Source organism: Gavia stellata, chromosome 12 (genome assembly GCF_030936135.1).
Source record: "Gavia stellata isolate bGavSte3 chromosome 12, bGavSte3.hap2, whole genome shotgun sequence".
NCBI classification, from domain to species: domain Eukaryota; kingdom Metazoa; phylum Chordata; class Aves; order Gaviiformes; family Gaviidae; genus Gavia; species Gavia stellata.
Window position 1 is genome coordinate 14,674,635 of NC_082605.1, and position 17,700 is coordinate 14,692,334.

The 17,700-nt window shown below is 57.7% G+C and overlaps 2 protein-coding genes across 2 annotated transcripts in view; one reads left to right on the forward strand and one right to left on the reverse strand.

Moving 5' to 3' along the window:
• Positions 1–596: 596 nt before the first annotated feature.
• Positions 597–11,527, reverse strand: LHFPL4 (LHFPL tetraspan subfamily member 4). The gene is made up of 4 exons (XM_059823352.1): positions 11,122–11,527; positions 1,138–1,374; positions 899–915; positions 597–633 (listed from the first exon to the last, which is right to left on the reverse strand). The coding sequence occupies exons 1-4, from the start codon at positions 11,525–11,527 to the stop codon at positions 625–627; spliced, it is 669 nt and encodes a 222-aa protein (XP_059679335.1). The 3' UTR covers positions 597–624.
• Positions 11,528–13,356: 1,829 nt separating this feature from the next.
• MTMR14 (myotubularin related protein 14) overlaps positions 13,357–17,700 on the forward strand; it is a 33,157-nt gene continuing 28,813 nt past the window's right edge. The window contains exons 1-2 of the mRNA XM_059823007.1: positions 13,357–13,476; positions 13,552–13,697. Coding sequence (XP_059678990.1) covers positions 13,357–13,476; positions 13,552–13,697 — 266 coding nt within the window. The remainder of the gene's footprint in view (positions 13,477–13,551; positions 13,698–17,700) is intronic.

A 17,700-nucleotide genomic window follows, 5' to 3' on the forward strand; every position in this document is an offset into this window, starting at 1 on the left:
CCTGACCACATGCCAGGAAACACCATATCCTGGGGCCGGGCTCCTGGGGCGGGGGGGCGAGGGCGCTCAAGTCACTTTACCCTGTTTAGAGAATATGAATTTACACGTAGAAGTAGGGGTTGGGCCCCATCCTGGCTGCCGGGTTCCCCCGGCCATGGAGACAGGATCTCGGAGCTGTACAAAATGGGAGCAGGGAGGGAGCCAGCGCCCGGAGCAGCCAGCATGGGGCATCACTGGGCCCACGTTCAGGTGGAAGGTGGCAGGTCGGGAGTCCTGGGGATGTAGAAATCTGTTAAAAACTCTGAGACTGTTTTTTCCTCGAAACAAAACTGCAGTTGGACGCTGTTCTCGATCGAAGCGGGTTTGGGGCATCCTCCCCCGGCGGCGGCCTGTGGGCGGTGGGGGGTGCGGACCTGGTGGGGTGCGTGGGATGGCGGTGCCGGCGTGGACATGGAGGTGGCCATGGACGAGGAGGGCAGCCAGCACATCCCCGGCATGGGCGGTGGGGCCCGAGGGGCAGCGTGGGATCCTGCGTGGCCGCTGGCAGCAGACGAAGGGCAGGATGGGGAGGGAGTGCCCAGGCTGCCGGCCGTGGGAAGAGGGTCCTGCTGTGGGCACTCGGCCTTATATCCTCTGCAGGGAGAGCACAGCGGGTTGGGGCCGGCATCGGGCAGGCCTGGGTCCACCGTCGTGCCACCAGCATGTGCCATGCACGTGCCTGCCCCCCTTTCCCTGCCGCCTCCCTTCCCCACTGCCCCCTTGCCCCCACTGCCCCCAGCTCCACGGCCCCGCACAGCCAGGGTTCCCCCTGTCCCATGCAGGGCCACCCAGCATGGTCACACCCATACACATCACCCGGTCAGGGCTAGGGGACGGGACGGTGACACTCAGTACTTACCGCAGTGCCAACAAAATCTGTGGAAACAGAAGAGAAGGCGTCAGGCGGGGCAGGGGCTCAGCAGCCCGCTCCCACCCTGCCCGACCTGCCTCGCTTTGCAGGTGGCAGTTAAGCCCGCGGGACCCTCGCCCAGCTGCAGGCTGCCGCAGGGGCAGAGTCCCCCGGGCTATTCCCACCTGGGATCCTCCCCTCAGGGCCGTGGTGCGGGGCCCTGGGACCCCCAGCAGCACGGCGCTCACCTTTGCTCTCTGTCTTGAGCTCCTCGTGCAGCAGGTCGTTCTGCCGGTTGCCGAGGACGAAGGCCAGGAAGGAAAGGATGAGGGCGTTGAGGATGCCGATGATGGCTAGGATGTAAGCCCAGCGCACGGAGCAGTCACCCAGGGAGTACTTCCCCGTCTTCTCCCCGCACATGTCCCGTATGGTCTCTGCATCCCAGCCGTCAGGAAAGATCATGCAGCCCAGCACCAGGCAGAGCGCTGCAGGGGTTAGAGGAGGAGGAAGCATCAGAGGGGACTCAGGGGTGGCAGTGCTGGGCGCTGAGCCCCCCGGTCAGTGCAGGAGTGCAGCCCATGTCTGGCAGGGAGCCCACCTTGGCCCCACGACAGCTGGGCAGCACGGTGGGTGACAGCCACTATTGCCCCAGCAGCCCCGGGGACTGCCTTTGCACGTGGCTGCCCCAAACCTGGCCCACACACAAATGGGGACATTAGGGGCTTGGTTTCTTTGGGCATCAACCACAGGATCAGTGGTTCCCCAGGGGCTTTCCTCATCACCGTGGGCTCCCTGTGCATGGGCAGGAGCTACCAGCGCACTGCGGGCAGGGATGCTGCCTGCCAAGAGGGTCGTCGTCCCTGGGAGCACCCACATTCAACCACCTCGCACCCCTGCAAGCACGGCTCCCAGGGGACTTGCTTGCTCAGCGTGCCTCTGTCCCACACGCTCCGTACCAAGCAGGGAGACATCAGGGAGCACCAGGATGAACGGGAAGGGAAATGCTGAGACGAAGCCTGCGACTGTCAAGGTAAGGAGGTGATGCTTTTTCTAACTACAGCCAGTACAAAAGCTCCTCACCCCATATCAGCTGGGAAGGCTAAAAATATTAATGATGTTGGAGAGAAGCTAGGGTGTGCTGTGAGTATTTTTGCCCTGTGTTAGGAAGGAACTGAGATGCTTGTGCTCGCACAAGTGACACGGTATCTCCCTGTCCCTTATTGCTGGTGGGACAGCAAACACCCTGCCGGGCACAAGTGCTGCCACTGCGTCAGCCCCGGGGGACAGGCAGTGGGGCACAGGCAGCCAGTGGTCTGGCTGGCGAGCTCTCAGGGTGCTGACATGCGCTTTTAACTCCCTCGGTAGGGAAGGGAAGTCCCAGGAGGGAGGGAAGCGAGTTCAGGGCTCGTGCAAGGCATCGCACCGGGACTCAGCAGGGACCTTGCATCCCGGTGAGCTGCGCCAACCACTCTCCCCAGGAAAGGGCAGGGACGCCAAGGCGAGGCACCCTCGGCAGCCCACACACCGGCACGTAATACCTGCTGCCTGGTCTCTGTCTCCTCCATCCACATTACAAACCTGCCTGGTAAAAGTGTCTTTGCAGACAGAGGCAATCTCTGCAAGCTGGTTTATGACCATGCACAGCCCCGGTGCCACTCTGGCACTGCATGGCTGCAGAGTGTGGTGCACACACAAGGAGCCGGCAAGCCAGCATCTCCAGCACATCGTCATCAGGGACTCCCAGCCAAGCACGGCTGAGCCTCCCTGTCCATGGGACCAGACCAACCCAAAACGATTCCTTCTGGAAGGAAACATATAACTGGACTGACGCTGTGCACTGCATGGTAAATGGTGAGCAGCAACCCGGCCTGCCTGCTAACCCGGGCACCTTCGAGCTAGATGCCATTTAATTCAGACGAGTGCCTGAATTAAAGGCGAGGAGGAGCGGCAGACCTGTGCCAGGGATTCTCCTCGGGAAAGCAGAGATGCAGAGATGATTTTAGGACCCCGCTGAGTTCCTGGTGCAGTGCAGCTGCGAAAAATGGTAAGGTGCTCTGTGGTCATCCCTGGTGAGGGGGTGGTTCTGCCCCTGCAGCGCTGGTCAGGCTGACACAACCCAGCCTGGAAACGGGCACAGTTGTAACAGCTCTGCCAAAATCGGTGAGGAGGAGAAAAGAGCACAGTGAGGCTGGAGGAAAGCACAGCGAGTGGTAAGTGCTCCAGCTGCCTGGGTGGGCAGCAGCCCTCAGCAACAGCCTGTCTCAGCCCAGAAGAGAACAGGACTGTAGGAAAAGGCAAATTTAAGTTAAAAAAAAATAATCAGGTGCCAATTTTACCTGCACCAGCAGGGGCTCGGGCAGGCTCCCAGCTTTTGTGCACAGCCCTCGGTCAGTCCTTTCCAGGAGCAGAACAGCAGCCCCTGGGTCTTTCCCTGGACTCTGCAAGCATCAGTATTTCCTCCGCATTTCTAAGCATTTATTTGGGCTCCAGGTGGATCCAGCTGCCCAGGCAAAGCAGGAGCTCGCTGCTCTGCAAACACCACAGGTGCACGGGTGAGGGTCTCCCAGGACACCAGCAGGACCCAAACACAGCAGGATGGGGCAGTGACACGGGCGGCAGTAGATTAACATGCTGGAGGGCTATGGCACTCATGGAAGACACAAGAGACCAAGAGACAGGGTTTAAGGCGAAAGCAAAGAGCAGCTCAAAAAGGTATGGGAAAAACACACAGCATGTGAGCCACCAGTGCAGAGGGTTGTCACAACACAGCCACAGGGGACAGGCAGGGACGGCCACTGCAAGACCACCAGGGCTGGCTCTAGCCTCTATCTGCCTGCCTTGGTTCCTCCTCTCCCCATGTGCCCGCTCCGCACTGGCACTGGGGCAAGGGGAGCCTGTGCCGTGGCCCACAGAGCAGCTCCAGGAGCGCTGGCTGAGATCTCACAGCCCCTGTTCACCAGAGAGATTTAAACTACAAGTTTACTACCAGGGCAAAGGAGTGCTCCTGAGCTCCTGGGCAGCTGGATCCACCTGGAGCCCAAATAAATGCTTAGAAATGCGGAGGAAATACTGATGCTTGCAGAGTCCAGGGAAAGACCCTAACACCTCTGCCTGAGGGCACCCAGCCTCTTCCCATGAGCCCCTCACTGCTGTGCAGCCCCCCGGGAAGTGGCTGTGGCGGGGCCATGCTACCAAAGGCAGGTCCTCTCCCAGCAAAGAGCAGCACAGCACTCTCCCCTTCCCATCTGTCCTACGTGCTCCCAGAAGCAAGCCAAGTCCTCTGTCACAAGCAATTCCCTTTTCCGTGTGTCCCCAAGCCGCCCGATGTCCTGGAAACACCTTCCCGTGCCTGCAGCAAGGAGTGACATTGAAGTGCAGAGCAAGAACAAGGAGGGGATCCCCACATGGTCAACAGGCCCCGGCGCTGCCCTTTTCAACAAGCCCCTCTCAGCAGGTCTGAGGGGCACAAGGACGGGGGTCTGCCTGCCTGTCCCTCTGCCCACAGCACCGTTCTGCCAGCACCTGCCTCCAAACACCCCAAGGTCCCTTGCAGACCTGCAGGAAAATGTTGGGTTTTGTTTAAAACAGCCTATTTCTGTGCCTTGCAACCACATGAAAAACACCAAGCGATGACTCCTACAAGAGCCACTATTAGAACAGAAAAAATAACCCAACTCCCCTCCATTTTGGTTTTCATTCCCATTCTTCTGAATGTGTGGTGCCAGTCCCCACTGCCAGTGGCACCGAGGACAGCCGGTCGCTTCATCACACCCCACAGCTCCCATCCCTCCTCCAGGCCCTGGGCTGCAACTCCCTCTTCCAGAATTTTCCCAGCTGGACAGATGGATTTGAGATCATTTCGGTGATCACCAGGGTAGGGTGTACGTGGAGGGAGGACAAACCAGCTGCGGTTTGCAGGGCTGCCCACAGGATCCTGCTGAGGCCGGGGCTCTGGCCCTGGGGAAAACAGCATTTCTCGGCTTGGTTTTGCAGCTGGTTCATAGCTTCCCACTCCTCGGTGCTCCCTTGTCAGGGTCCCCTAGAAATGAAATGGGCATCTCAAGGGCTTTTGATATCCTCGCAAAAGAAATTAATTAAAGGGAATTCAACATTATGACTCAGGCTGCAACACTGGAGTGAGATTTTTAGCAGAGAGACGAGGAGGCTCCTCCTGGCAGGGAAATATCGCCAGGTAGAAGGTGCATTTAGCTAATTTGGACCGTCAGAGTAACCTGTGTGTTTGTCGAGTACTGGGGTTATCCCAGTGCCGCCCAGCCCCGTGCAGTTGTGCCTGCAGGATTCAAATCTGATTTTTCAACCACTTTTGCTGTCTCGTTTAGTCTGCAGGTTTGGGTGAAGACTGGCTTTTACTGCTCTTGCCTGCCATGGGTGGAAGGGTCTAAGGACATGCCCTGCAGCTGAGAGACGTGGCGTCCCCCTGCGCACAGGCGTGCAGAGCATCGCACTGCCACAGGACACACAAGGGACTGAAAACTGGAAAATGTGGGGGTGACTGGGGGAAAACCAACAACTGCTGGGTCCCAAAGGGGCTTGTTAAACCTGGCTTGGGGACAGCGAGGCGTTTGGCCCTGTGGGTAGCGGCTCGCCCTCCCTTGGCTTCAGCAAGCTGGCTGTCCCCTGCCCTCACGCACGACTCCCACCTTCACCACAGACACACCTCTCAGTCTCTCCCTCAGCCCCTCATATCTGCCTTGTGCCAAAAGGGAGGAAGCTCTAGGTGCCATATCCTCCACTGTGCCCACGGCCACTCGCCACAATGCTGATGGCACATCACGGGTCCCCACTGAGGATTGCCAACACGGTGCCCTCGGGCACTGCACACTAGCCCTGAACCCCCAGGGGAACAGGGGCTGTGAGGTGCCTTTGGGGTCTGCAGTGGCTGCTTCTCACTAGGAAACCTCCTGAGAGCTGAGTGCCAAAAGGAAAGGGAACAAACATAGCACACACACACACACCCCAAGTAGAAATCCCTCAAAAATAAATTAAAATTAAATGCAGCATTCTCGGGACGGCAAGCACCATCCATTTACATAGATGAGAGCTCCCTTACGGCATTTTGCTCCACAGGCTGTTTCTGAGCCAAAAAATCAGTGGGATTCAGAATAGAGTTACAAGTTTGTATGAATCAGAACTGACAGTTACTTTATCTGGAACAACAGTGAAGGGATGTAAGCTCCAGGACACGAACGGCTCCGAAACGCCCAGCTCAGCCCCTTCCTGCAGGTCCGCAGGCACATTGACAGCTACTACGGAAGGGTTACGCTGCCTTCCAACTCCCAGGGCTGGCTGCTGCTGAGCACAAGGCGCTGGACAGACCTGAGGTCTGTGCTGCATCACTGCTGCTGTCCCCACTGCATGACAGGAGTGGCAGGGGAAGGAGAGAGGAAATCTTCAGGAAAGCCTTTTTTGGGGGCTAGAAGCCAGTAATTCAGCAAATGTCAAAGGTTTTTTGCAGTGATGTCTTCTTTTTGCTGTAAGGTCAGCAGGTGGAAGCAGTTCACCTGGAAGCTCAGATATCGGCACTATTTCTCCCTTGGGCAGAGAAAGCAGCTGTCCCAGTTACGCTCCTAGCTGGTTTGGAGCAGCAGTATCTGTCTCTCATTTTTCCATTAAGAATTTCAATTAATGACTTTTATATCCATGAAAACAATTTTTTTGAAATCTCAAACTCTGTCTGAGGGGAGCCGGCTCTCCAGCAAGTCCCAGTCAGGAAGATGAGCCCATCCTGACATGGCTCAGCAGAGCCACTGCATTACCACCAGCACCAGGGAGTGTTTCAGGGCTGTGGTGGTTGCTCGGGCCAGACTCTGCTCTCCCTTAAGGCTGCAGCCACATCACGCAGCTCAGCCAGCAGTTGGGAACAGGCTTCCTAACCACTGCTCTCCAATGATGTGCCAAAATGATTCCATGCAGCTACACCACATGAGGAATCTCCAACTCAGATGGTGGAAAACGCAGCTGAGGTGCAGAAGATGAAGCCGCTGATCGAGGCTCTGCCTCTGCTCCCAGTTCACACACTGGTGGGTGGAAAGGGCCCATCCGAGAGGTGTGTAGCTCCGAAGTGGGTCTCCCAAAGGAGAAAAGAGCTGAGCTTGATATGTATTATCACATTCTCCATTGGGAAAGGTGCCTGGATGCGGCATAATCAACTCCAAAGTGCCACGGATAAAGACAAACCCCAGCCCCACAGCCAATGACACGGCCCTGGGTGGAAAGGCACCCCATGTGTCGTGCTTGTGTGCTCAGCTGGCTGCCTCCTTTGACCCTCAGTAGACTGTAAGTACAAAACCAAATCACCCCTGAAAACAGAGCCCCGGACGCGCTCAGAGTGACAGTCCTCATGGGAGGCACATGGGTGTGGTGCCACGCAGAGGTGGCTGGGGTCTCTCGCTCTGGCATTAGTGCTGGACACTAGGACAACTTTGTTCAAAGCTCGGAGTTAACTCACAGGGTGACCACATCTTACAGTACTGCAGAGAATTAGGGAATCAGAGGAAATGCTCAGGCTCCTGGGTGGCCACCTCAGTGCATCGTCGTGGTGGTGTACTCCTGTGCTCTGGTCTCCAGCAGATGACTATGTGGCTGATGGAATGGAGGCATCCACAAAATCAGCCCAGCTGCCTTCATCTCACTCCTGTACCTGCCCCCCATGGAGAGTGGATGAGAGGGATTACCCACGCAGCCCATTTCTCTTCAAGTAAGCATCATCCCTTGGGACTTTGTGAAGGAGCTCCTCTGCTAATTTTGAGGACTGGGGTGGCATCAGGGTGCTGTCAGTCATACAGTTGTTGACGTGCTCATGTTAAAGGCCCATTTCTGGTTTTGTAACAGAAGGATTTAGCAAAATCTCCAGTTTTGCGTTACTGGGATTTTGAACAGGGCAGATGGCTACATTTCTATTTGCAATAAAGCAGAGTCTTTCCTCTTACTTAGATCCAGTTTCCTCCTAGGGGGGCAGTGGCTTTTGAGCTGGAGCTTTCTGTGAAGCTCTGATTAAACCCTTCCTTGATTGTCGTCCACTAATTAGACATCAACGATTTAGACTTTTTTTTTCTGAAAGAGATACTGAATTCCTGACCCTCCTTCTCTCCTTCTTTCCCACCTTCCTGCTCTTGATCTTTGTCCTCTGAAGAGCCCGTTCGTGCCCTCGCTCAGCAGCCCTGTGTTCTGCACCAGTCATCCCATAGGGATGGGGTGGACCCATCTCTGCCCCATCTCTCTGCCTTTCACCTGTTCACCTGGTTTTCACCAGTGAGACCATGAAACTTTGGGCCTCGCTGTTGCTTCTGCCATAGTGGTGCAAGTCCTCCTTCAGCTAAAACCTCACTGAGGCAGGAGGAATGCCTTTCCCCTCTCTGCCCCTCCAAGCAGCCCTCCGCTCTGGCACGACCGTCCAACCTCCCAGGTGGGTGAATCTCCAAAGCTTGCCATCACGCTGTGCGGGAGCCTGCATCAAGCCATATCCATGCCCTACCCATGGGATTTGGCCCATGGTATCCTCTCCACGGGTCACGGCAGCTCATTCTCCATGTGCAAGGTAACACATAGTGTTACCTGTGGCTGCCTCTGACATGCCCAGGGAAGTTCAGCCCTGCCCGCGCCCGCCCCCCGACGAGGCTCCCTCTTGCCGGGACGCACCACCCTACCGCCTCTGCATCCTGGCCCTCCCTGATGGTGACACCAGTCTCTCCTGCAGGACAGAAGCTCTCTCGTGCTGCCCCATCTCAGGGCACAAGTTGCCCCGACACATAAAGGCCGTACTGCTCTGGGAGAGCTCTGAGACAAGCCTGGGCCGGCTGGGGCCAGGAGAGCCGGCCCATGGCCCCAGAAAGCCACGCACTCAAGGTTCTCACAAGTGCAATTGTGAGCAACACAAGTGTAGCTGCAAGGTGCCAAGTGTGAGAAGGGACAAGCCCCAGGGCAGGGCGAGGGGTACCTAGAGGTGACAGCAGCAGGGTGCTGCCGTGGCCACCCAAGCCTGAGCTGGGGCACAACAGGAGGCACTGGGGAGGAAGCCTGGGGCGGCCTTCGGTGCAGTGCCCTTCACCACACAGCTCCCTGCACAGCAGCACCAGTCGGGCGCTCCAAGCCACTTGATTAAGCTGCTGACAATCAGTAGGATTTGGGCTCTGAGCTTGTCTTAAACCGGTAAATCTTCAGGACAGGGAAAATTAAAGATGAAGGAATTTCCCAATAAGCCAAGGCAGCTCCAGGTCTGGCTGTGGTCCTGATCTGGGTGAGGAGAGGACAGGCTTTCCAGCCCAAGCCAGCTGCAAGGGAGAGGGCCAGGCTAGCTGCAAGTCCCTGTCATGGGGGGACTGTATCCTCCCACATCAATGACCCCTTCTCCCAGGGTGGGGCGGACTGGGGTCCTTTCATTAGGAGCATGGGGGGCTCTGGGTTCTTCTGGTGGAAGCTCTGGGTCTATTCACACTTTGTATGTAGTGTGGAGTAACACAATGTCTTTCCACATGTGGTAAAACTGGAGAGAGAAGAAAGTGAAGGGTCCTGCTACTGGGGGAAGCTCAGCATCTCTTCTCAGGGTCTTTCTCCCAGAAGGACAGACCCTCTGTGAGGACAGCTTGGAGGTCTGCACACAAGGGGATACTTGGGATCTTTATCAATATACGCATCAGGTCCCCTTCTGGGGAAAAGTTGGGGTTATTGTATAGTGTCCCTTTGAGGAGTGAGTCTATGAGGGTGTTGGGGGACATCTATGGTGGGGTTTCTTTTGTGGAGAGAGCTAAGGAAAATCTATAGACAGGGCCACTTTTGAGAGGAATGACTGGGCTTGAGCCTGTGGTCACTCCTGAGGAGACATCAAGGTAAATGTATGGTGTCCCTCTGTGGGAAGCACTGTACTTGGGGTCTCTTTATGCAGAGAGCTGGGGAAGGGCTGTCCTCACACCCTTTCATGATGCTGGAGGGAGGGGGCCTGGGCACAACATCTTTTTAAGGGGGAGCTGGCAGGTCTGTCTGTGCATAGGTGCTTTTACAGGGCTGGAGGGGTCCATGCATGGGCTCCTGCCAGTGATGGGGTCCTTTCAGGGGCTGGGGGTTCCCCTAAAGTGGGTATCCCCTGGGGGTAGGCTTGCTCAGGGATGCCCTTGGGGCTGGGTAGACAGGGAGACTAGTCCCTGATGTGGGGTGTCCCAAGAGGTCTGGGTCCCCAGGGGGCTGGTCCCAGGTCCAGGGTGTCCTAGGGCATCCTTGCGGCTGGTCCTTGTCTCTGTGGGACAGTCCTTGTTGTAGGGTGTCCCAAAGCTGGTCCCTGACTGGGGTGTACTGGGGTGCCTCGAGGCTGGTCCCTGGCCCGGCTGTCCTGGGGTGCTCCAGGCTGTCCAGGTGCCTCACTGATGGTGCCTGTTATGGGCTCTCCTGAGGTGGGTCTCTGATCCAGCTTTCCCGCTGTGTCCCAGGGAGTCCTGTGGTTCCCTTGGGTCAGATCTTGCCTGGGGAGCCCCGGGCGCTAGTCCCCAGAACAGGTGCCCATTCCTGGTACTCTGTCAGTGCTAGTGCCTGGCCTGGGTGTCCCAGGAAGCCCCAGAGTGCCCTGGGGATGGTTCTTGGCTGGGACGCCCCATGGCCCTGCAGTGCTTGTACCCTGCCCAGCTTCCTTGAGCAACCCTGGTGTTCCCTACAGCCAGCCTCTGCCCAGGGAGCCCCAGGTGCCAGTGCCCAGAGCCAGCACCTGTTCCTGGTGCTCTGTCAGTGCTAGTGCCTGGCCTGGGTGTCCCAGGAAGCCCTGGGGTGTCCTGGGGCCAGTTCCTGGCTGAGACATCCTATGGATCCACAGTACTTGTACCCAGCTCAGCTTTTTCAGGCAACCCTCGTGTTCCTTGCGGCCAGGGGCCCTGACGCCAGTGCCCAGGGAGCCCTGGGTGCCAGTGCCCCGAGCTTGTGCCCATTCCTGGTACTCTGTCAGTGCTAGTGCCTGGGCTGGGTGTCCCAGGAAGCCCTGGGGCTGGTTCCTGGAACCACGGCCCTGCAGTGCTTGGACCCAGCCCAGCTTCCCTGAGCAACCTTGGTGTTCCCTGTAGCCAGGGGCTCTGCTACCAGTGCCAGGGGCTGCCCGGGTGCCAGCGCCTGCTGCCCGCGTTCGGTGCTGCTGCCCCGGTGAACCCCGCATCCCCGACGCCCATCACCCGCCCCAATGCCCGGAGAAGGCCCGTCGGGGGCCGATGCCCGTCGGGGCCGGTGCCGGTGGGTACCTGCCAGCAGCTGCATCCAGGCGCAGATCTTGTAGACGGTGGCGGTGTTGCAGAAGAAGAAGAGGGCGAAGCAGGTGATGCAGCCCAGCGTCAGCACCATGGACAGCAGCACGAAGAAGGCCGCCGCCTGGAAGGCGCCCGAGGGGATGGTGCTGAAGTCGGTGAAGGAGCCGCGGCACGACAGCTCCCGGCCCGCCAGCCCGCTGCCCACGCAGTAGTGGAACAGCCCGAAGTAACCGGGCTTGGGCGTGTTGACGCTGTCGCCCACCCAGTAGGGCTGGATGAAGACCACCACGTTGATGATGGCGAAGCAGATGGTGAAGATGGCCCAGAGCACGCCGATGGCGCGCGAGTTCCGCACGTAGTTGTCATGGTAGAGCTTGGAGGCTTCCTGCGAGGGCAGCATCCTGCCGGCCGCCGCGCTGCCGGAGGGGGCGGGGGGGGCCGCGACGGCGGGGAGCCCGCCCGGGTGGCGGGGGGGTTGGGGGCGGGCGGGGGGGGGGGGGGGGGGCCGCGGCCTAGGCGCGCCCGCGGGCTGCCGGCCCCTGCGCCACCCGCGCCGCCATCTTGGCTGCCGCCTCTGCGCCCCGCGCGCGCCCCCGCCGCGCGAGCGGGCGCGCGGCCCCCGCCACTGCGGAGCCGAGCCGAGCCGAGCCCGCCGCGCGCGCCCCGCGGGGATCGTGCCGTTTCGGCCGCCTTCGGCTCCGCCCGCCGAGGGCTCGGCCGGGTTCGGCTGGCCTCGCGACGGGCTCGGCGACGCTCGGCGGGGTTCGGCCCGCTCCCCGGCGGGTCGGCGAGGTTCGGAACGCGCTCGGCAGCTTTCGGCTCAGTTCGGGCCGCCTCGGCAAGGTTCGGAGCGGGTCACTGAGGTGGAGCTGAGGCGGCGGCGGGCCCGCTCCGGTACCGCGGCCCACCGGGGCCGCTCCCCGCCCCGTCCCCGCCCGGTGGCGGCTGCTCAGCCCCGCCGTGCCGCGCAGGGCCCGCACGGGGCAGCGCCGGGGCACGGCGCCGGCCCCCCCCGGTGAATGCCAGCAGATAACAGGCGTGGGCGCGTTAGGCCGAAGCGGGCCCGCAGGGAGGGCGTTCATCCTCCCGGCCCCTCCGCGACCCCCGGGGGGACCTGCGGGTTGGCGGAGGAGCCCCCCCGGCGGGCTGCAGGCCTTCCCGACCCGCTTGGTGGGGCCGGAGCAAGTAGGTTACCGCCAGCGTGGGCTGCACAGGCGGAGCAGCAGGACCTCTCGTGTGCCCCGGTGGCGGCAATTAAGACGCAGCGCGACAGCGGCAGCTATTGCCGAAGTCAGCTTTCGTGAAATGTTCCAGAGGCCTCATTCGCTTCCCAGTCCTGTCAGAGGTCACAGGTGATTTGCACATCACACACACGCAGATGAAAAAACCCCTCTGTATTCCCCTGCAAGAGCAAAGGAGCTGTTTGCCGCGTGCCTCTGGCGGTGTAACGGGGGTGTCTGCCAACCCCGGTACGAGCCGGCTCTGTGCCTGCGCGACGGCGCGGCACCGTCCCCGCTCCCATCCCGGGCACGCGAGCCACCGCCGCTCCCGAGCACACAGGGCCGTGCTGCGGAGCCTGTGCTACCATTCACCTCGCAGCCGCCACTGCTTTGCGTGTGCGGTCACACCCCGAGAGGGGCTTCTTTGACGAACGCCCGTTTCGGGATTCCTTACGAAGAGCAGCGCCCTGGGCATGCCTACGCAGCGCCACGGTCAGACCCGCTCAGCGGTGCCTGCCAGCGTTTGCCCCGTCTCTCCGCGGGCCTAAACGTGGTTTACGCAAAGCCCCGGCGTCCCCCAGCTCGCTGCAGCTGCGGCGCTGGGGAGCACAGCCCGGCCCCGAGGGCCGCCCCGCGCCCGCGGTGCCTCGGCCGGGCCCAGCCCTTGCGCCGGGCCCCGCTCCTCCGGCCGCACCAGGCCCCGCTTCGGGCTCGCACCGAGAGCCAGGCGGCTCCTCACCCGCTGGGGGCTCAGCGGGGGCCGTTCGCTGCCCGGTGCTGGAAGGCAGGGCCGGAGGTCCGGGGCGGGGCGGGGCGGGGCGGGGTTCAGTGGCCCCGGAGCAGAGCGAGCCCCGGGGGCGCCACGAGCGGGAGGGCGTCGCATCCCGATGACGCCAGCGGGCGAGAGGGGCGTGGCGCGTGCTTGGCGGCGATTGGCCGGCCGGGCGGAAGCGGCGGCGGCGGGCGGAAGCGGCGGGGCCATGGGCCGGCGGCGGTGAGCGGTGCGGGAATGGCGGCGGCCCGCGGCTGCCCCCCGGCGGGCTCCGGGGACCGCGCCCTGGCCGAGCTGCTGCTGGAGTTCTCCCGGGCACAGTACCGCGCCAAGGATGGCGGCGGCGCTGCCGCTAAGGTGAGGGGGCCGGTGCTGGGGGGGGGCCGGGGACCGGTGGCTGTGCGGCGGGCGCTAACCGGTGGCTGTGCGCAGGTGGAGCGGATCGAGCGGCGGTGCCTGGAACTCTTTGGCCGTGACTACCGCTACAGCGTGATCCCCAATGCGCACGGCGAGGTCTGCGCCCACTACCCACGGCACATCGTCCTCCTGGAGCGCGACGCCAGCGCTGGCCGCGACCCGTAAGGCCCCCGGTCCCCTCCCCGCACCCCGTCCCGCACGGCCGCCAGCCGGCGGAGGTGGCTTCGCGTTTTGTCCCAGGGAACTTCCGCGCCTGCCGGCAGCCGCTGCCGCTCCGGGGCTCCCGCCGGCCGGGGGAAGCCCCGCCAGGCTGCGCTGCGGCTAATTATAGCCGGCGGTGTCAGCCGCTGGGTACGCGGCTCCCGGGGCACCCCTCGCTGCCTGTCAGGGCTGCGCTTCGCTGCCGAGCTCCCGCGGTCTCTTGGGGTTCCTTGGTGAAAGCTGCGAAGCTAAGCCTGTAACTTGAGGGCTGCAGAGGAAACGGGTTGCTCGGGGGCAGCGCTAGCCCTGCTGCATGCTGTCCTCGAGTAGACCAGAGCACAGTGTTGGATCCTAACGATCGCTGTGCTGCAGCTCACCCAGAGGCTGAAAGAGCTCGTGGTTGGGAGCAGGACTGTGCGATGCTCTCCCTGTCTTGATGAAGTGCCTGTGGTCTTGCTGGAAGGCCTCTGATGAGAGACATTTTAGTCTGGAAAGCATCTCAGGGTGGAGGTTGCTGATGGGGGCTGGACGGACGAGACAATCTCGACAGAAATAGTCTGTTCTCACCATGGTACGTGCGTCAGTGGGCACTGAGGTTTAGTGAGTTAATGGGAAATGCATGCTTGCTTGCAGTTTAGTGCAAGTCTAAGCCAACGCGTTTCTGGACTTTGACCCACAAACTCAGAGTCGCGTTGGTCTCGCTTCTGGCTGAGCTTTAGCTGCTCCCTGCAGGTCTAACGACAGCCTCTCATTTTTTATTTTCTCTTTCAACAAAACATAATGCAATTTTGCAGTCTTAACTGTGTCCATGACAAGAGTAACACATTCAAAAGGATGGTGGTCACTGGGTTCTCCTCGTGTCTCCAGCTGCTTTACCTGAGGAAGGCAAACTGTCAGCTGCCGTGCTGGCACGTGGGCTGGGTGCTGTAGGAGGGGGTCTTTGGAAAACAGCCACAACCGATTGTCAGGTGGGAGAATTTCTGCTTAAAGGTTAGATCAGATGAGAAAAGATGAAACCCCTTACTGCTGAAAAAGGGAAACTGAAGTCTGAAGCTGTAAATGTAACTAGGAATGTCTTTAGGGAAGAGAAACTGAATGCTTCTGCTTTCCCTGTTCTTGTAAGAGCAAAGGGTGCTTAATTTTTCTGATGAGTATTCAATACAAGTGTGCTTACACTTGGTGCCCCATTTTCTTCCGGGACTTTTGCAAGCAGGCAGTGGCAATTAACATATTAAATACTGATTCTTTTCAAGTCTTGATTTGCTCTCCCAGGGAGTCACAGAAAAAGACTACCCTTCATAATCCCTCCTCTCCTGATTTCTGGGTGATAATCTCTGTAAAAGCCACTAAGTAATTTTTAGACAAATCCGGGTTTTTTTAGTTTCACCGTTGTACTCTATGGAATAATTATGAAATAGAGACTGTTGCACTTCTTGTGTTACAGAACGCAAGAACCTCTTCAAGCGAACGGGACACTCCCTCTAGGACCGAGTGTCTTTGGCTGCCTTTCATCTTTGTAATGTTCTTAATCAGCTGGTAAGATCTCCTTGAAGCGTGCAGGACACTTCACACCTCTGAGAATACCAGAGTTTTTTGGAAGAAGGTCTCACTTATGCAAACTCTGCACTGCTCCATCAGTTCTGCTGGTACAGCTGCTTCTGAAGCTGTGTGGGGAACCAGCAAAAAAATGGATATTTTTAACCCAGATCAGTTTCCTGATCCTGTTTATTCTGTGGCTGGACAGCTGGGGAAAGAAAGAATGTTCCTTCATCAAAGTTCGCTAACAGTACTCTGAAATCCAGGCAGGTGCAGCAGGAATGAATTCAGTATGTGTTTTTGGCCTGTATGTACCTTGGTCAGGTGCTGCTTGTGAGAAGCCACAGAAAGTAGCAGAGCGTGTCTGACAGCCAGGAGCACCTTCCCTGTGCTTGGAAATCTCGGATGTCCCCCCAGAAGGAGCGGACAGGTGCTGCAGGGAACGGAAAACAGGGATGCGCTCAGTTCTTTACTCACTGTCTTAGAGTTACTGTGACTGTGCTTAATGAAAATGTCCAGATCTCAGACACAGGCTGTGTCTTTGGTTTCACCTGACGATCCTGTTATGTGTCTGCACTCCAAACAAATATGATCATAGTTGCACGTAATCTAACAATGTGAGAGGAACGCTTTGGTTCCAATGCTGTTATGGCTACCCGAAAAGAAGCATCTCTGCTTCAGGCCTGTCTAAAATATACAGTTGCCAAAACAGTTGCTTGCTGTTATAGGAAATATTTCCCTTGCATTTAAAAAGATTAATTCAGGTTTGGAGTCTGATTTTTAGGGGGAGGATGGGCAGGGAATTAATACAGAGGTAAGGTTACCCAGCAGTGTCTTCTGGAAAACAAACTTCTGAAGGAAGAAAAAAACAACCCAAACACCCGAAAGTCAAAAAAAATAAAGAGTTAAGATACATGTCCACCTCATTCTCTACCTTGTGCCAGGCACTCTTAATGATGTTCTTTTACACTGCTGTTGAAGAGTGCTCTACTTTCTGAACCTTTTTCAGTAGATGTAACTCCTACCTATGCTGCATTTAATCACATGTCCCTGTAAGAGCGTTGCACCTGTTCTTCAGAGCAGCCTTTCCCCTTACTACAGTAGTCTCGGTACAACTATGTTTACTTTACCATGCTTTACTGACAATGGTTCTTGAGACGAGAAGATCTGAGAGCCCTGTTTGTAGCACAGCTGTGCAGGCTTCCCAAGGAGCAGGCACGGGAGCCTGGGAGAGGGGCTCATCCTTCTGTGTCCCCACTGGGGCGCTGGGCTTCCTGCATGTCCCAGGTTCCTACTCAGACTCACTCCCCAGTGCTGCAATGCCTCGCCCGGGAAGTGCAGTTAGTGTGCTGAGAGGTGAAACCTGTTGTCTTGTCTCAGCTCCAGGGGAGGTGCTTCTCTTACAATTTCTGATCTTCCAGGCATTTGATTTTTGCTGAATCCCATCTTCTGGACTTAGAAGCAGTGCCATGGAGCTATTCTGGTAACACCATATTAAAGTTCTTGTTACCCTCTGTATTTGCTTTTGCAAAGGAAACATAAAAGACAGCTGGAGCAAAGTGCAGGATGTGTCTATTAATTGTGTGCGTTCATTTAAAAACAACCTCACAGCCGAATCTGTACGTCAGAATCTCTCAAAGTTTCAAAATAGTTTGGTGTTGGGAATTATACACGAAGGCATCTCTTTTCAAACTGTTCACAGGCCATTCCTGTGGTGTGTGTTATTCATGTGCCTTCTGAGGAGGGAAGCAGATTGCAGAGTGGAGCTCTTGGCTGTTTGCAGTGACAGCGATGAGTGGAGTTTGGGTTGCGTTGATCAGGCGCGTGCTTCTCTTGCCTGCACACAAACTCCTGCGTAAAGTATATTGTGTTAGCATTTTCCTGTCTTTGCACTTGCACCCTCATGTCCACAATGTTTAAAGAAGATTAGCTTGGGTTCTTGTTCTTTAAATTCTGGTATATGTCAAAGCTCTTTGGGGCTGGACAGCCGAAATAGTTGTGTATGTAGGGAAATATGTGAAAAATCTTAAGCCTCCGCTATGAATTCTGAGAATTGAATCCTTTTTTTTTTTTAAAAAAAAGTAGGATTTGAAGGTCTTGTTTGCTGTTTCCCTGCTTCCACTGGCACCACCTTGTGTAATCTTTTCAATAAACAGACTACTTGCCATGTTAATAATAGATTAATTTTTTTAATCCTTCCCAGAATGGCAGCTGCAGGTAGGTTGCTCCACACTCTCACTGATTCTGAAGCTTAGCAACTTTCTTTTAACTTCCAGCATAAAGGTGTTAATTTGTTCTTAAAGGCGAAGGACAGTGCTGGGCTGAGTTCTCCCCCTCCGTTGTAAGTTCTGTCCTTCACCCTAATGCATATATTGTTGTTTCCTCACTTCATCTGCTCTGCCAATCAATCCGTGGTGGTTACTTTTG